This window comes from Grus americana, chromosome 1 (genome assembly GCF_028858705.1).
Source record: "Grus americana isolate bGruAme1 chromosome 1, bGruAme1.mat, whole genome shotgun sequence".
Lineage (NCBI taxonomy): Eukaryota > Metazoa > Chordata > Aves > Gruiformes > Gruidae > Grus > Grus americana.
The window spans coordinates 218155812-218173827 of NC_072852.1; the positions used below are offsets into that span (position 1 = coordinate 218155812).

Here is an 18016-nt window from a genome sequence, read left to right on the forward strand (position 1 = left end):
TCGAGCGGGGAAAATCCACCCCACGCTGGGGCGGTGCTGCTCCGAGCACGGAGTCCCATCCCGACGCAGGTATGTGCCCGACCAGCCGGCCCCGAGCGTGGCACAAAATAGTTATTAAAACCCCAAATCCACGCCCCGGTCCGGCTTCCCTACAGCTGCATCGCTGGAACCGGAGGGGTTGGGACAAGCGATGGAGGATGCTCACTCCCCTCTGGCTGCTTACCTACATCAAAAATATGTCATTATACTCACCTTCACCTTTTTTTTTTTTTTGTCCTGCAAAACATTAACCGACAACCTCATTCAGCCAGGGGCAACTGTAACCCGTTCGGGAGAGGCAGCAGTAGGATCCCGCTCATTTCCGAGCGCAGCAACTTCAGCAGAAACAGTTCACTGTCAGAACCTGGTTTTATTCTGTTTTAACCTCGGCCTTTGTCCTGCAGTTAAAGTCCTCGTTGCTGTTAAAATGTACATGTTATTTGTACACGGTTGGCATATTTCTGGTTTGTGACAATTTTTTCACAAGCAGGATGTACTCTGTTCCAAATAACAGAAGCCACAACATGACAGACGCCTGCATGTCATTTTACCCACACATTTTACACATGCAACTCAACAGTCCTTCAGTAACTTCCATCACTTTTTTAAAACATTTGGATGAAGCCACGGTGGTTCAGCTGAGACCCAAAAACGACCGTAAGTCTTTTACCACCCCGGTGCTCTGCTGGCAAGCTGAGGAGAACACGAAAGCACAACGATTTAAAGCATTATCGGGAAAAAAAAAAAAAAGTGTAGCAACACCTAGATTTGTTTTAAACAGTTTGACAGTAAATACCAAGGAAACCAGGTCTACACAAACCCCCTTTGTAACCAGCTGAAGGTTCTTCTGTTTGCATAGTGAAGAGCTAATTCTAGAGCTGATGCTTCATGGTGGTTTACAGACACAGGGAAGATGCGTTTGACGCGCAGGGATCATCCCAGCTTCCGCGCCGTAGTTCAAACCGGCGTCACGTCCCAGTTCCACCCAGCTGCCGTCCACGGGGACACGCCGCGGGTCTCCATCGCGCTGCCACGCGAGACCGTCGCGTCCAACGGTCGTTAGTTTTCGTCTCGGGTCCCCCAACGAGCGCGAGGGGCCGGGCTATTGTCAAACGCTTCCCCTCCTGCGCACGGGACAAGCTCCTCGTCAACCTTTCGCCGGACGACTGGGAGCCGGCCCAGGGCTGGGGGAGGGTCCAGGCAGAGCCCTGGGGTCTGGCCTCGGAGCATCGCTAAAGGCTTGGTTTTTAAGATCAGTGATCGTCTTTAAGGCTTCAACCTCCCCCTTTGCTTTCATGGAGAAAATACAAAGAAGTGCTTGTTCAAGCTACACTTCGTGACTACGGTGCACTGCATGTACAAGAGCATTTGAAGAAAAATACTGACGCTATAGAACAACATTATACAATCATCTGGCACGACCCCTTCTTTTGGCACTTTTCCTTCATTTATCTGATCTCACTGACTCCAAACACGGACCTTTCTGTACGGCTTTTCCCGGGCAGAGAGCTCCGGAGGGTCAGAAAGCAACTTTTCCGGAGTCGGTGGCATCTTTGGCAGACACGGTCCTTCTGTCGTCAAACCAACCCCAGCCCTCCAGCGCTACCGGCAGTGCAATCTCTTGACCTGCTGGGTTTTTTTTTCTCGCAAGAGAAGACAGCTTCACATTTTGGGAGGATGTTCGCACGCTCACGCTATCCCACGATGACTGCCTTCATCCCGGAGAGAAGGTGGCTGCAGAAAGGAGGAGGGTTAGAAATGACTTTCATATAAGCATAAATAAATACTTGGTTTTTGTCTTAAGAGCCTCTGCAGATCTTGTGCTGCATCCACCGTTCAGCAAGAGGTATTTTACTTCTCAGCTGGCATTGCTTGCGGCAAAGGTAGTGTCATACTTGACCTTTAAAAGGTGGAGGCTGGGAATTCTTGCTCTTTTAAGTGTAATTATATACAATTAATTTTTTTGTGCAAGCTTACACAAACTTACAGAGTGTTAAATTAATAAAACATTCATCCTAGCTTCGTATCGCCTCGAGTCTCGACCCCCCACACCGCTTCGGGTGGATTTCAGCCGAGGGCAGTCGCGCTCTCGCTAGCTCAGGAAGAAGGCGAGAGGGTCTAGGCGAGCCGGCTGGAAAACGACCCGTGTTTTTCCCAGTCTTTAGGCAACTAGATGGAGAAGCGAACGTAGAAATGCAGCCAGCAGCTTCATCGGGCTAAAAACCTGCGGGCGTGCGACTTCACGGGGAAAGATCGATCCCACCCTGATGCTCTACTGAGAGCTGCTGCCGCCGCAACCCTTCCACGACATGTTTGCGATGCCACGTCCAAAGGGCTCCATCAACGCGGATGAAATGGAGCGCGCGTGATGCTTAGGGAGCCGAGGTTTGGGAAGCCGGGGGCGCAAGGTGGCCCGTTAAGCTTTTTTTGGCTGGGGACAAGCTCCAGCTCAGGCAGCGCTTCCCGCACTTCCGCTCGGATTTAGAAAAGAGGAAATTAACACACAAAAACCTCTAAATATTTATGTCATCTTTTAAAAAGAAGCTATTTAAGACACTGGCCTGATGCATTGGACTGCGAAATCTATTTTAAGAGGGGAAAGAAAGGCTACATTCCGCGTGTAAATCTAGTTTTTTGTGGTGCAGGCTTGCTCAGAGAGCCCTGGCAGCCCGAGCCTGGATGAAACCACACAAGCGCCGTGAGAAAGAAGGAAACTGTTTAGGGAAGTTTTGATCTGGGCTCAAGGGATCAACTGTGGGGAAGGAGGCCTGTAAAAATAATTATAAATCTAGATGCATGCTTTGAGAAGTGCATGCTTTAACTCAAAATGTTGGGAAAAAAACCGGCATGAATTCTGAGTAAAAGCCGTGAATTTCCCTCCTGAGCTTACTTCACTGCAAAGGGCAGATCCGGGCCATCGCCGCTACTCTCTGCGCTGCTCTTCTATGTCCGGTGGAGGCTTTAATGACTTCACTTCCTTCCAATTCACAGCTGGGTACAGGAGCAGGATTCAGTTTGGGTCAAAAGCGCCTGCTTCAATCAGCACCTAACGAGGCTGCGGCGCGTGAGAGGGCACGGAAAGCCATCGCCCACGAGCCGCGGGGCGTAGGCAGAGCAGGCCAGGTCTAGGCGGCCCTAGGTACGACTTTAAACATCCAGTAGTTTGTGTGTTAAGGAGATACAGGGATAGATATATATTACGGAATCATTGCTATAAGATTTCTCAAAACGAAAGTGTCAATCTGTTGAAATATAGTATTTAAAATATATAAATTTTATCCATTAAAATATAAGATTTCTTTTTTTTTTTTTTTTAAAAATATCCAGTTCAATTAGGAAAAAAGCGCCAGGGTCCTTGCAGTTACGCAAGTATGCCAGGAGAGAAAAAGAAAACCAGTTCTCATTTTGTTTTTAACCGTTTAAGAGAGAGGGAGAAATTCAACCATTTTTTAGAGAGGAATTTGGGCAACAACCGTTCTCTTAGATCAGCTCCACCTGTTTAAATGCATCGGCTGTCCTCCCTTCGCGCCACGGATCTCGGTACGTTTGCCCCAGCACTGCGCTTCAGTTACGTCCTGAAAATACCACTCATCATCTGGCACACGGGTCAGCAAGATCGTTAAAACACCGCAGGCTCCGCTCCGGACGAAGGTCCCTGCGGACACCGAGGGTCCCCAGTGAATACTCTGCAAGGCAGCTTTCAAGTATCAAGTTGAGATGATGGGGTTTTTAACCTGATTACTGGAAATAATCAACGTAATTATTGCGGTATTAATGGCCGATGGAGAAGAGCGTTAGAAACACGAAGAGCCCAGAGGATGAGCTGCCACCGAAGGTCACATCTGGGCAGACAACACATGCTCCACCAAGCCCAGGCTCCGGTCCAGGCTGCTGTGCCCAACTTCATACCTTTAAGTAGAAATTTTTAGTGCATTGCTCACCTGAGCTTTCTTAGTGGTTTGAATCTGAAGACAGCTAGCTCGGAGCAGGGGCAGGGCAGGCTTGCATCGCCCCGAGCACTCGCGGGCCGGGAGAGCCGGGCTCCGGTCCCAACTCTACCGCCAACCCATCGGGTGCCTGGGAGAGGATGGTGATGCCTCAGGTACCCCAGGATTCCTCCTCGGGTCGCTCTCGGGCATTTAAGGACAGGTCTTAGGTGTGCTGAGAGATCTCGTAACTGAGCAAAACCTGCAGGGTGCGTGTCGATAGGGAGAACTTCCTTCCCAAAATCACCTGGCCAGCGTTCCCCTTTCTAGGTTTCAGTGTTGGTGGGAAGAACGTGAAACCCTCTTGGCTCAGAAGAGGCAGGGACCGGGAGAAAAGCTGCATTTGCTCCCTGGGTCACAGTGCCCAGGGCACGGCTCCCAGCTGCTCTGCCCGAGCTCTCTGCCGTGCCACTAACGGGAACATATGAGTTCCTATAAGGCTTTTCAGTAAAATCCTTATTTTATGTCTTTCTTCACTGCATTTGGCTTTCTGCTTAAAGAAAGTAACCTATCATCTGTACTGCTGGTGCAGACAGTGAGATACATTCATTTGTAAGTACTACGGGTGGATCTGTTTGGTACGGAGCAGCCTCCCTCCCAAGAGCCCTCGATCAGCTCACTCGAACGCGCTGACGTGGGTAACGGTCCGACCACCACAGCCAGCTGCAGCATAAGGCAGAAAACGGGGCAGGCGGAGAGGAAAAGACTGTTTCTAGGACAGAAAGACCTTACTTTCCTCTCTGCGAGTAGAGCTCCGATTTCTCTTGGCATATTGAAGCGGCAAGGCAAGGAAGGACGAGGTCCTTATCCCGTACCCCACATACTGCTCACACAACCCTCCCAGCTGGGGAACCCCAATGTCACCGACACAGAGGCGTTGCAGTGTATTCACGGGGACGACGGACACTTCTTTCAGACCCATGGACCAGAAAGCTGGAGGATTTTTTTCTCTTTCTTGGTTTGGGGTTTTTTTTTTTTGTTAATCTGAAAGGACTCTGGCTTCTCTCTGAACTGGACCTACAAATGTCTTACCACCAAAACGAAAAAACAATTGTGTGGGTGGAAGTATGACAAAAAATAGTTTTCCTATAAGATAATCTCATAAACCTCATCGTCCTCTAGAAAGGCAACATTGTCCACCAGCGCTACTTAGCGCCCAGAGTGCTCTTTGACCGCAGCAGATACCGATCGACTCTGACTTTCCGCCTATCCACTGTCCTATTCTCACTGTCGAAAATCCGCTGCAGGTGCAGGGCCAACCTCCTGTCCTCCTCCTCTTGCTGGAGCTTCTGCTCCATCTCTCGTACCAAGCGATCCTCCGGAGGCAAGCCCACCTCCCCTGCCCCGTGCCTCAGTCTTTTGACGGAGCCGTTGTGCTCCAAGTGCTTCGTTTTGCAGCGTCTCTTCCGGCCCCGTCGCAGTGACGGGGGCTGTTCCCCGATGATGTTCTCAACGGAATTGCAGGTGCTGTTCTGTACGTTGATCAGTTCGCTGTTGTTCAGGTATTTCAGCTGCTTTTTTCCCGACGTCTTGACGGGGACTCCTAGCGTGCTGTTGTCAGGCAGCGACGCGCTAACGCCCGTAAGTCTTCTGCTCAGCATTTTCGGGCCAAGACTAAGACAGGATTTGTCCGTGAACGTGTTCACTTTTAGGTCAGGGACTTCAGACACTCGCGTGTTTAGGGAGGTGACGTTTGATCTCGCATCTGGTTCAGCAGCGCTGTCGTCTGTCGTTAAGGCCTGTGAATCTCTGCTCTTCTCACTCCCTCTTCCCAGCTTCGTTTCGCTGATGGAAGGAAAGAAATCCAGCTCGGGGCGAGGGTCTCCTGTTGCATCAGGAGGAAGATGATCATCCTGCACGTGCAGCTGCTCTTTAGTGCAAGTGCTGGAGTTGGTGACGTCGGGAACTGTGACGTCTTCCCCAGGCTCCGAAGCCAAGGACGTAAGGGTCGCTTTAGAGAGAGTCTTTTTGATCTGTCGCTCCTGAAATATCTGCTCCCATTTTTTCAGTATTCTAGGACTGGCCTCATAGGTGGTTGGCTTCTGCAGGCTCCGGTTCAGGTTTCTCGGGGTGGATTTTATAATGAGAGGGCTCAGGACTCTGCCATCAGGAAGCCTCTTTGGAGGAGTACACGGGGAGCAGACGATAGGCTTGAAGTGGTTGAGCTCTTCTGAGATGCTGTCGTTGCTCTCAGGGCTGATGGATCGCTCTGGCTTGTGCAGGGCCGAGAGGGACGAAACGGGGTTGAGAACCAGGCGCTTCTCTGCCGTCAGGTCTGGGGCGGAGAGGCAGCGGTTGTTTTGGGTGGACGACAAAACTCCAACCAACGGCGTTGATGTGCTGGTGACGGGTGGCACCTGCAAGGCAAGGCACCACAGCTCAAAAAGATTGGCATTGAGAAGAATACGGACAACCATGCGACAGGACAACAGGGAGAGCGTGAGTCCAGCACGATCTGGATCTCAAGTTTATTTCAGTGTAAAAGCAGTTCTTGCCACAAGTGACAACCACTCCGATGGTAAAATGCTTGAAGCAAGGCAAGACAAGGAGAAGCTGAGAAGCACCGTACCACCTTGGCTGAAGGAAGCCACGCTCTACCAGGGAAATCACCTCCAAAGGACTTTTTGCTCCCTACCAAGCTGTAGGCGAGAAAGAATAAATACTTGGCCCAGGTTTAACACGCTGGGCTGCAAAACGTCGTGAGAAATGGTGTGTATGCGCCTGAGGCAGACTGGTGGAACAACTGTGATGAGTGGTCCCAGGCCACACCGCGGCCACCACCCCAGACATCTCCTAGCAGAGCTTAACAGCAACATTTCTTGTCATCTCCAAGACCGTCCCCTAGTGCTGTTACATCTGGAATGTGACAGAATCCAGCCACAAATAAACTGGAAATAAAAGCTGCACATACACAATTGCCACTGGCATTCTTCTTCTCTGAGGTGACATTATTTTATCCAGCAGCTAGTTTGAGACAGTAATAGCCTTTCCCTGCTTAGCCCGAAAGAGAGTTGTTTCCACGAGCTTATTTCAGGGTCAAAACAAATTAGTAGAACACCCTGGTAGAGCAAGTCTTACTTGGCCAGGTCCATAAACCATCTACGTAAAAAAACCCCCAAAAGTCCGGAGGAGGCAGGTCAGTTATAGACTCGTCCTTTCAGCTCAGTCCAGCTTCTGTCAACTTCGGTGGGAACGGGACCAGGTTTTTAAATACAAACTCTCTGACCATGGTCCATGCCCATAACCTCAGAGCGGTTTCGCTGGGTGATCAGTATGCCCAGTGGGGATTTTACCATTTTCCAAGCAATACACACCAACCAAATTGACTTTCCAAAGGATTGCAGAGGCTTCTGTTCCCTATGGGATCTCTGGAATTGAACCCTCCCCTTCTTCATCTGGGATGACACTCAGCCCAAGGAGGAGGGGTGTCAGCACGAGGAGGTGGAAAGTCCTTGTGAGCAGCGCTGGGGCTGTTCCAGGCTGAGAACTGACAGCTCTCATGATTTAAGCTGCTGCTGCCAGCCACCGGGATCCCACGGGCCAGAGGGGCAGAGTACGGCCTCAGAGACAGAGATTAGTACGAGGGCGAGTGTGCAAAATTGGCATCTGCTGGCAGGGCCAAACAGAGGGGTCAGCAGTGCTGCCCCTTGGAAGCAAGACCAGGCCGGCTTCCCATAGTGTGGAAGTGCAAAGGGAAGTATCCTAACATCAGGAGAGCAATGAGTTTTGTTCTGTTTAAACAGCTTTGGAAAGAACAGGAGAGAAAGGGGGAGGAAGAGAGGATTTTTTTCTAAACTTCTACAAGATTTTTCTTTAATTGGCCAGGAATCAGCCTTGGAAAGAAAAGTAATTACAAAAGAAAAGTAATTACAAAACAAAAGCATGATGAGTACCCTTCCAATTTCCAATTATCCTCCAATGCTAACAAACAACTCTGTAAGCTGTCTACTTTTCTGCTCAGTAATTTCTAACCTAGCAGGTTTTTATTGTGAGCTGCAAGGAAATGATTGGCCCCATGGCGATAGCACAGCACTCGCAGCGCCACAAACACAGTATTTTATATTTCCAGATTACTGGCGCTGTGTAACCTCAGATAAGAACGTTCACACATAGAAACCGTGTTTCCAAACACAGCCGGTACCTTTGTTTTGTTGGCTGGGGTTGATCTCTGCCTGCTCTTTGATCTCTCCTGAATGGTGTCGTTGCAGCTCCGACTCCTTTCCACCTTGGCGGTTAGGTTCCTGAAAAGCGGACGTGTGAAAAGAGGAGATTGATCAGGAACAATCAGGAACAAGCGGCCCCACAGCCCTGGCAGCAGCGACCTGGGGCAGGAGGCATCAGCCTCGGCAGCGCCCGGCTGGAAGAGATGCTCTCCTACACCCTGGGGGTAAAGAGATCCAGGAAGCTTGGATCTGCTGCGGAGCCCTGGGCCGTGTCCAAGGGCTCAGTTCTCGTGAGCTCATCACACAGAATTTTGTACTTTAATGATTTCTGTCATTTAAATCTACAGGTGATGATTTTTCTGCTTCATGGGATGAACACTACCTTCGTTAACCCCCAGGATTTTCTAACAGGTAGGAGGTAATCAGACAGACGCTATATTCTACCAATTAGTCTGTGCTAAAATTCCAGAAAAAATATGACTTATTTTGGATCGGAACAACCATTTTAATTACATTTAAAGCATCTCAGGTACGTTTAGAACAACAGTCAAAAGAACATCTGTAACGGACATTGATCGGCTTGAATAAAGTCTCGGCATCTTACCCTGAAAGGAAAGCAAAGGAGTAGGCACTGGTCTTGGAAACAAAAGCTGACCGATGTGTTTGCTTGCCCTGGAATGGTTCTTCATTCTCTGAATCCGACAGACGTTCAGGAAACTGAAGTCAATCAAGGAAGAGTTAGCTGACGTACAACAAAAAGAATCACTTGGAAAATAAAGCGTTTTCTTGCAAAGATATTAACGATTCCAAAAGCCCCCGTTCTGAATACACCTAGAGGGCATGAACCGAGAATGCAACCTGCGGCGGACACACACGGTCCTGCAGCTCTTCGCTGGAGCTCGTACGCTGGCCCCAAAAGCATGAATAATGACAGCTCTTATGTATAGCTGTCAGTCATTGAAAAAAGTGAATTTACTGACCAAGGAAACGTGAGAAAATCCTGCAAGAAAGGTACTAGGAGATGTTATTCAGTACCCACACAGCAACCTATCCATCTTTAAATCTTAAGAGCATTTCCTGTGGAGTCTCACAACTGAAATGAGAAACAGGCAAAACTCAGCATGAAGAATCTGTTGGACTGCAGTATCGTACACCTCCACTCTAGAAGACTCATGGAGATAATAGGTTCATGGAAAGGCAGATATGCCTGAGGACCAAGGACACAGAAAGCAGAGCAGTTACCTCTACAGATTTAACTGGTCCGTTTGGAAGAGCTGCACCATCAGTCACAAGTACAGCGGGTAACAGGGGGGACAGAAACCTCTAGAAGAACATCCGTGTCATAACAAACCTTAGAAGACAGCTCTCACTAACGCGGATCTTTATAATCTGTTAGCTCGAGGCCCTCAGGGACTACAACGACGTCAAGCAAAGAACCCCGGAAAGCTCCCTATGGCAAAGGACAACAGCTCCCAGTTTCAACGGGCAGAACAGGAGACTCTCAGCTAGTCAAGGTCTTAAAAAAACTAGTTCTTGTTCCAGGACTGAGTCTTAGCAGCATTTCACCTACCGGTTAGTGTCTATAATGTGGATAGGAAAGAAAAGCACAAGCTTACTTACACAGTCTTGGTTCACTTTAAGCGCTAAAGATTCATCTTTTTTCTGCTGTTCTTCCATTTTTCTTTTTCCTACGTCCATGTCATCCAGAATGAACTTGTGAATCAGATCCTCGGAAGCTTTTTCTTCTTGTAGTTTTTCTTCTCTCAGCTGGAAATAATGACAAAAGTGCGTATTTAAAATACTTGTTGCCAACAAGTGATTTTCCAAGAGTCTGGGACACATCATTTAATTTTGTGTCTTCATTTCTCTACTCTAGAGTAGAGCCACTGCCTCCCTCGCCAGCAACAACGTGAAGGTCAGTTTGTTTCTACAATGCTTTCACGTTCACGCACTCTACATAAATACCACGGATATTTTCTTCTTTGCGAAGCAGCAAGGGCACTGTTAGGTCCAGGGTTTGACAAAGACTTCTCTGCCACACCATTTTCTAAAATAGAGAGACAAAAGCTTTTGTCTATTTGTAAATAATCATACTACGAACAAAAATGTGCAGAATGGTAGTTTCATGCAAGCTATGAATTTCAATTTTCAAATGAACTGCAACACAGGCCACACAATTTGGCAGACACACAGACAGCGTCACCTAAATTAAAATTGGTTAGATACAGCATTTCCATGTTGAAACCTACGTGCTACATGAAATCCTATTGTTTCATTCACGCGTTGGGATGGAGAAGAGCCAGAGAGATTACCTAGCCTTCTGATGGCCAACCGAGGGCCCAAAATTTGAATTGAAATTTTGAAAACCTACTACTCTGCCCCGTGTAGTTAACCTCTTATTGAAATGCCCTTGGTATTTTAATACATTCCTGCAATCTAAGAAGTCCCATCCACCGAGCACTTACAGCCTGTTTGGTATCACCTCCTATGAAGAATACTTCCCCTATATTTCCTTTCGATTTTCATTAATTCTTAGATGTTTACCACCCCAGCAATTCAAAAAGGCTACGATGCCACATTATTTTATCCATGTGCACCGCGCTACTGCATTTCACAAACCTGAAGGCTGCACGAGAAATCCTTCAGAACTGCCAGGGCAGCCCCAGCTGCGTCTGGCTGCACTTCCCATCCTTTTCCTGCACTGTGCCTTCCAAAGCGTGCCTCCTCCGTCAACTGCCAGTCCCCAGGTACTCCTTTATCTGCCCAGAAGATCCTCTACCCACTCTTGACCTTGTGGAAGTCCAGTAATAAGGAAGTGGGCAATAAGAAAAGTGGATTTCAGAGAACTGCCAACACTTTCCTTCCTTCCCTCCCTCCAAAAGCACAATCCATCACTTAGTGACCCCTTTTAACCAAGGAAGGTCAATCTTTTGTGTCCACAAGCTCCTCCTGGCCAGCCTCTCCCTGCAGAGACTTCTTTCTTCCCAAACAAAAGGATTATGCCCAGCACGGTCCATGACTCCCATGGGCTTCCTGTCCTGCTGCATTATTTTGCTCTCCTTTACCTAAGGAATCAACCTCCCCCATTTCTGCCAGGACCTCTTTTCTGCAGGCTTGCTACTCAAACCCAACCAACCCCCTTTTCTCCTCCTTTCCACAACCTTTTCCTGATGAACAGGCTCTGCAGTACGTACTTCAGATAGCCCCATCCGATCGTCCCTGCCTGGGATAACATCACCCAGCTCCCTTCTCACTCATCACTCAGCCGTTCACACAGAACCACAGAACCCCAGACTGGTGGGGGCTGGAAGGGGCCTCTGGAAATCACCCAGTCCAAGCCCCTGCCAAAGCAGGATCACCCAGAGCAGGTTGCACAGGATGGCGTCCAGGCGGGTTTGGAATCTCTCCAGAGAAGGAGACTCCACAACCTCTCTGGGCAGCCTGTCCCAGGGCTCGGTCACCCGCAGAGGGAAGAAGTTTTTCCTCATGCTCAGGTGGAACTTCCTGTGTTCCAGTTGGTGCCCGTTGCCCCTTGTCCTGTCGCTGGGCACCACTGAGAAGAGTCTGGCCCCTTCCTCTTGACACCCACCCTTTAGATATTGATAAGTGTTGATCAGATCCCCTCTCAGCCTTCTCTTCTCCAGGCTAACCAGCCCCAGCTCTCTCAGCCTTTCCTCACACCAGAGATGCTCCAGGCCCCTCCTCATCCTCGCAGCCCTCCGCTGGACTCTCCCCAGTACTTCCCTGTCTGTCTGGAACTGGGGAGCCCAGACCTGGACACAGAACTCCAGCTGTGGCCTCACCAGGGCAGAGCAGAGCAGAGGGGGAGGAGAACCTCCCTCGACCTGCTGGCCACACTCTTCTCCATGCACCCCAGGACACCATTGGCCTTCTTGGCCACGAGAGCACGCTGCTGGTCATGGAGAGCTGCTTGTCCCCCAGCACTCCCAGGTCCTTCTCTGCAGCGCTGCTTCCCAGCAGGTCACCCCCTGCCCTGTACTGGTGCTGGGGTTATTCCTCCCTGGGTGCAGGACCCTACCCTTGCCCTTGTTGAATTTCATTGGGTTCCTCTCTGCCCAACTCTCCAGCCTGTCCAGGTCTCGCTGAATGGCAGCGCAGCCTCCTGGTGTGTCGGCCACTCCTCCCAGTTCTGTATGGTCAGCAAACTCCTGAGGGTGCACTCTGTCCCCTGTCCCGGTCATGGATGAATATGTTGAACAAGACCAGACCCAGCACTGACCCTTGGAGCAGAACGCCAGCTACAGGCCTTGTCTCTCACCCAGCTTGTCTCTCACCTCTTCCTCAACTTCAGCCTTAGACATGGTCATGAATAGTCTACACACAGATGTATATATACCAGGTTCTTCCTTCTTCCTCCACCCAACCTCTGTGCATCAGTTATCCTTGTCTGGGACAACAAACCTGACTGATCTCCATCATGCTGATGAATCACAGCTATGGCTAAGCACTAGGAAATGAAGTAATTCCGTTTTTTCCTCACATTTGAGTGTAGGCATCTCAAACGCTTAAGAAGCTGCCCTGTTAGGTTCCCTCCTATCTTCTCACACCACCGCAATTTCCCTCTCTCCTCCCAGGAGAGCAGTGCTGCTGCTCAAGACTGATCCTACAGCACTGCGCTTCAAAAGAGTGGGCGACATTGCAACAAATCCTCAATCTTCCAAAAATATTGGGTATTTTCCTTCCCTGCTGCAACGGGAAAAACACACTAAAGCACCGACCTGCGGGTGAACCTGCCCTAAAAGGTGAAGAGATAAAGAAAACAGAGTTCACGATGCATTACATGAAAAGCACATCATGATTTTCTGACTGGGAAGGACCTGAATCCTACAGAATCTGAACCCCCAGAGACGAGAAAGACAGAGGTAGGAGGAGAGAAGGTAGAAACCAGGAAAAACCCCACTGTTTGGCTGATTGTGGGTGTTTCAGTCAGTTCAAAGACTGGTTTGGCTTCTTGCTTAGAGTTGTTTTACGATGAATCTTTAAATTCCTGATCTATTCATAATCTCAAGCGGTAACTACAACGCAACGTCTGACTAATATAGATGATGGCCACATGATGCAGACATGGTGAATGGTCTGCTGTACGTTTCACGAACAATTATTTCTGCACTTTAAGGAGCCTTTTAGAAGTATCTGATAAACAAGTTCACATCAAGATTTATCATAAAGATGATTCTTTTTGGCCAGCTGATATACTACCCAATACTTGCGTCCTTTCTGTATTTCTCCCACGGAGGGAAGATATATGGAATCTTCACTTTTTTGTCTAACTTATAAAATTATACGCAATTCCCAAATCTAAAGCCACAAGCATATGTAATAACATACAGGAATACTGAAAGATTTTAGGCCAAGCCATGGCGTAGTTAATGGGAGGTACAAGCACAAGCTCTGCTGACAGTGAACAGTGAAAAAAGCAACAGCAGGATCCTAATTAACAGGATACAAAAAAGAACTTAGATCCAGAATTCAAGTTGCAAACAAAAGCAAACCCTAATGATAAAATTCCTACTAATGTAAAAAAAAAATAAAAAAAATTAAACTAGCCTAATGTCAATTATCTCCCAGAGAATTTACTTACAAATGTGGCAATACTGTGCTGGGACATGAGGACTAGAAACTGAAACAAGATGGTGCGAAACATCTACCCTGGGAGAAGTATCTTACATTATCTGAGTAGAGTCTTTGAAATACCGGGTGCAGGATCGTCAGCTGCTGTTAGTAGTACGGTTATCAGAACACGCATTTTAACCCGTCTGTAGCCCTTTCGGATATCCCATTTGGAACCGCAGGAAAAAAATACTGTACCAGCAATCGCTAATTTTTTTACTCAAAAATTGCTCAGGAAATGAAATTTTCTGGAACATCATTCTTCATACTAACATTAGTTTCCCAAAGTTTGGTAAACTCACGTTTGACATCTTCTCTTCACTCCATAAAGTCTCCGGGTTTGCTCGCTCACTCCCCGAGCCTGCTCCGTCTACCCATGCTGCTGGAAAGCTGCATGTCAGCACATGCCTCAGGTAGGAGTTTCCCTCCTGATTGCGTGTGATTACAAGCAATAGACTGCTCGTGATAGAAAGACAGTTTAACAGGAGGAGTTAGGTTTTTAGTACACAGAAACGATATCTTCCTTTGGAAAAATATAAAATACCAGAGTACCAAGTGAGCTGTGTAAAAGAGGAAAAAACCCCCTCGCTATCCTGCGCAGACAGCAAACATTTCATCTCATTCTGAAAGCCAGTGGAGAAAATTATACTACGAGATTATCCACTTCAAATAAAAATTCTTCAGTACATAATTATGGTAAAGACTTTGTTTTCAACTGCAAAAGGCGGGGAAGCAGGTCAAGAGCGAGGATTTATAAAACAACTCACACGTGGGAGATGTAAAAGCTTTTGAACACTCCTCTCCCTTCCTCGGGAGGAAAGCCAGCACGGGTTATCCCTGTTTCACGGGCAAGGAAGCCGAGATGAAATCTCTTGCCTCAAGACACAGAGGGAAGCCCAGTTATACAGAAGCTTTGATTCCCAAACCTGAGTTCTCGTCTCCTCCTGCCTAATTCAGAAGTTCAGCGACACCAAGAAACTCTCGCTAAGTGGCAACAGCACAGTTTTGCCTGGAATAAGGAAAAAGCGCGAGTGCATCATCAGTTGCCATTTTTGTCAGCAAAATTACATCGCCCTTTCCTCTTAGATGATGATTCAGAGAATCTTCCCCCCAACCAGCTCTTTCAGACGAGGTTAATAAATGAGTTCAAGCTGGGAGGGGAAAGAAACCTCTCTCCCATCTGCCAGTGAGCAAAAAGGGGAAGCCAGCAGGCTGAACAGGAACGAGACAAAAACATGCCCAAAATGCCAGAAACATGTTAAAGTATTTCCTTTTGACTGGTGGGAAAGTGAGAAGTGTTGGCACCGGACCGCACGTGGCACCTTTTTCCTGAAGTCAAGCAGTAGACGCAAAAACCTCTTCAGCTGCAGTCTGACTACGCTTCAAATGGACTTAATTGGTCTTTATATAAATCGTATTTAAAGTTGGTAACGGAGCAATCGGGATTAGCAAACGGTGACAAAGTACCCGCTTTGTCGTGCACGGATGCAATGCTCCTATAAAAGATTTATGGACCATGGGAGAGAAGATGGTTTAATCCTTCCAGAAGATCCAGATACGCATCAGTCCGGAGGCATTAAGATCCTGTCCCCATGAACTCAGGTGGTTCCTGCTCCTCTGGACACCCGGGAAATTCTGGCCTTGCCACTGGATTGAAGACATCAAGCAACAAGTCTGGCAGGATCAATGTCGAGTTAACTCCAATATCATCATGGAAAGTCTCACACTCACTATTACGGAGAGATTTAGAAAACCCTAGCAGGGTTTACAGTCAATACCCGTATGAAAAGCTTTATTTCTTCTTTATGCCAAAGATACCCTAAAGGCTACAGTGAAAAAAAATATTGCCAAATACAGTGATGCATATTTGAGTTAATTAATAAACTAGATTTTTATATGAGTAAGATTTCTGTGGGCTTAAGTCTTACACTGCTGCCTAAACCAACAAAGTGTCTCACCAAAAATGCCGCAAGCCACAAGATTTTACACGTGAAGCGTGCTTGCCTACCTAGTGAAAGTCACCCGGACCAGAGAAGAGTTTGCATGTCTTAACTTCACTTAAAGAAAGTTCACCGTCAGCCAAAGTGATCCTAATAACCTGTAGTGACACTGCCCATCAGTGTCACCGCTAATTCCGCATGTAGAGAAGCAAGAGAGAAGACCCTTCCACCGTTTTAACTGTCTCCTTACATACATGCATTTCCCACATGAGTTATTTACCTTAAATATCACCTAAGCAGTATTTCCCTGCTTAGCATCACTCAGCAGAGAAGGTTATTTTTCTAACTTAGCTGCATCTTCCCAGCCCTTTCTACAGTTGTTGAGCTCTTCAAGTGAAAACCCAAAGAAAATTCTTCAATGGTGAATAAACTCCTGTTCCTCTTCCCCAGCAGCTAAACTAATCAGCGAGAGGTTGGACCCATCTCAAAGCAAAACACCATCACAGAGATCAAGGCCCCGGGACAACGATTAAATCTATTGACAGAGACACTGGCAGCGGGGCAGAGTTCACGTCGTTTCGGCAGGATGGCGCGCAGGTCTAGGCAGAGGAAGGGATGACAGACGCAAGGGCTACGAGTGGCAACGCGCACGTTTTGGCAAGTTACGGGCGATTCTCACGAGAGGGGTTGCAATGGAAATCATTATCCGCTCGGTTGCAGCAGCCATTGCTTTCACTGTAATGTTTCTCACTTAAAAAGCAGCCAATTTCCATAAACGACTAGCCACTGGAGAGGTTTCAATGATTTAGATAAGAAAAAAAAATCCTTTTTTAAATGTAGAAAATATTTTCCCAGACAGACTCCAAAACAGCTGAAAAGCTTTTCTTCCCTTCTCAGTTTTTTGTCTAAATGATATTTTTTTCTTGCCTAAAAATAGACAGGAAGGTCTAGTTTGGAATAGATTGTGTCTGTGAAGGGTGTTACTGCAGGAGATGCTTTGTGCTGCAAAAGCCTTCATGGAATTACATCCACAACTACTGATGCTCTAATAAACGCCGTACAACCGAACAGTCGCTCGAGGTTCACCAAGGAAGGTACATTTCCGTGTTCTGGAAGGCAGCCTAAGGCAGCAAAATCTGGCTTCTACCTAGAATCAGGGAATGGTTTGGGTGGGAAGGGACCTCCCAGCCCATCCAGTGCCACCCCTGCCATGGGCAGGGACACCCTCCACTAGCCCAGCTTGCCCAAAGCCCCATCCAACCTGGCCTTCAACACTGCCAGGGAGCCAGGGGCAGCCACAGCTTCTCGGGGCACCCTGTGCCAGGGCCTCAGCACCCTCACAGGGAAGAATTTCTGCCTCACATCCCATCTCCATCTCCCCTCCTGCAGCTTAAAACCATTACCCCTCATCCTACCATGCTCGATTACTGCCAACATTTTCCTGAATTGGCTGAACAGCATAAAGGGAATAAATAACCTTTGTTACAGAGCAGGAATAAAAAGCCCTTTAAGTTTCCTTATAGGTAGGATGCCATTCCTGCAAGAAATCCAAGTTATTCTGGAAGAAAAACCACAATTACACAGAATACCGTACCTTCCTTAGCTGGCTTTCATATTCTTCTCGGAGTTCCCCTGGTTTGCTTAATTTAATGGGTGCTCTGAATATAAAGTCTGGAAAGAGAAGGAAAAAAAAAAAAAAAAAGGAAACACTTTTTAATGTATGATGACTGGGGTTGTCCATTATTTCCCAAAAAGGGTAAGCTCTCCAGGAACTGCACAAGAAATTCTGCAGCATTTTTTCAAGCACGTACGTTTATATGACGACACTGCTGTCAAAGCTCTGTTTAACATACAGAATCACTGGGAGGAGGATGGCCAAGTAATACCATTTTGCACTTCTACGATTTCTTTTGAGATTCTCAAGAGTTCTTGACAAGCAGTGAAGCAGTCAGGGGAGTATTAGGAGGATGTAAACACAGAGGTTAAGTAACAGCTCTGAGATGTCACAGGGAATCTGAGTCCTAGAAATAAAACCAGGCTTTAAGCATCTGCTCCAGCCAGACACCCAGGAAACACAGGCTGACAGCAGCAGCACAACGCCCCGAATTCACACCCGCGCCCTTCTGCCATTTAAACAAACACATCGAGAACGCTATTTTCTATATAAACGGTGGGTTTACTCCTCCATGTCCCCTTCACCTTCGCGGCCGTTTGCAGTGCCATCCCGCCGGTCGGGAGCAAGCTCAGCTTTTATTCT

General features: G+C 47.7%; 1 protein-coding gene across 3 annotated transcripts in view; it reads right to left on the reverse strand.

The window, feature by feature from the left end:
* Positions 1-372: 372 nt before the first annotated feature.
* Positions 373-18016, reverse strand: part of RNF169 (ring finger protein 169) — a 32066-nt gene continuing 14422 nt past the window's right edge. The window contains exons 2-7 of one of the 3 annotated variants that reach the window (XR_008578590.1): positions 17354-17430; positions 9809-9955; positions 8793-8905; positions 8167-8266; positions 3981-6382; positions 373-1773 (exon numbers count right to left, since the gene is read on the reverse strand). Coding sequence is in view for 1 of the 3 variants with exons in the window: in XM_054836556.1 (XP_054692531.1) it covers positions 5171-6382; positions 8167-8266; positions 8793-8905; positions 9809-9955; positions 17354-17430 (1649 nt within the window). In the remaining 2 variants the exon portion in view is untranslated. Of the gene's footprint in view, positions 6383-8166; positions 8267-8792; positions 8906-9808; positions 9956-17353; positions 17431-18016 lie in introns of all 3 variants that reach the window. The other 2 variants (XR_008578589.1, XM_054836556.1) reach the window with 2 other exon arrangements.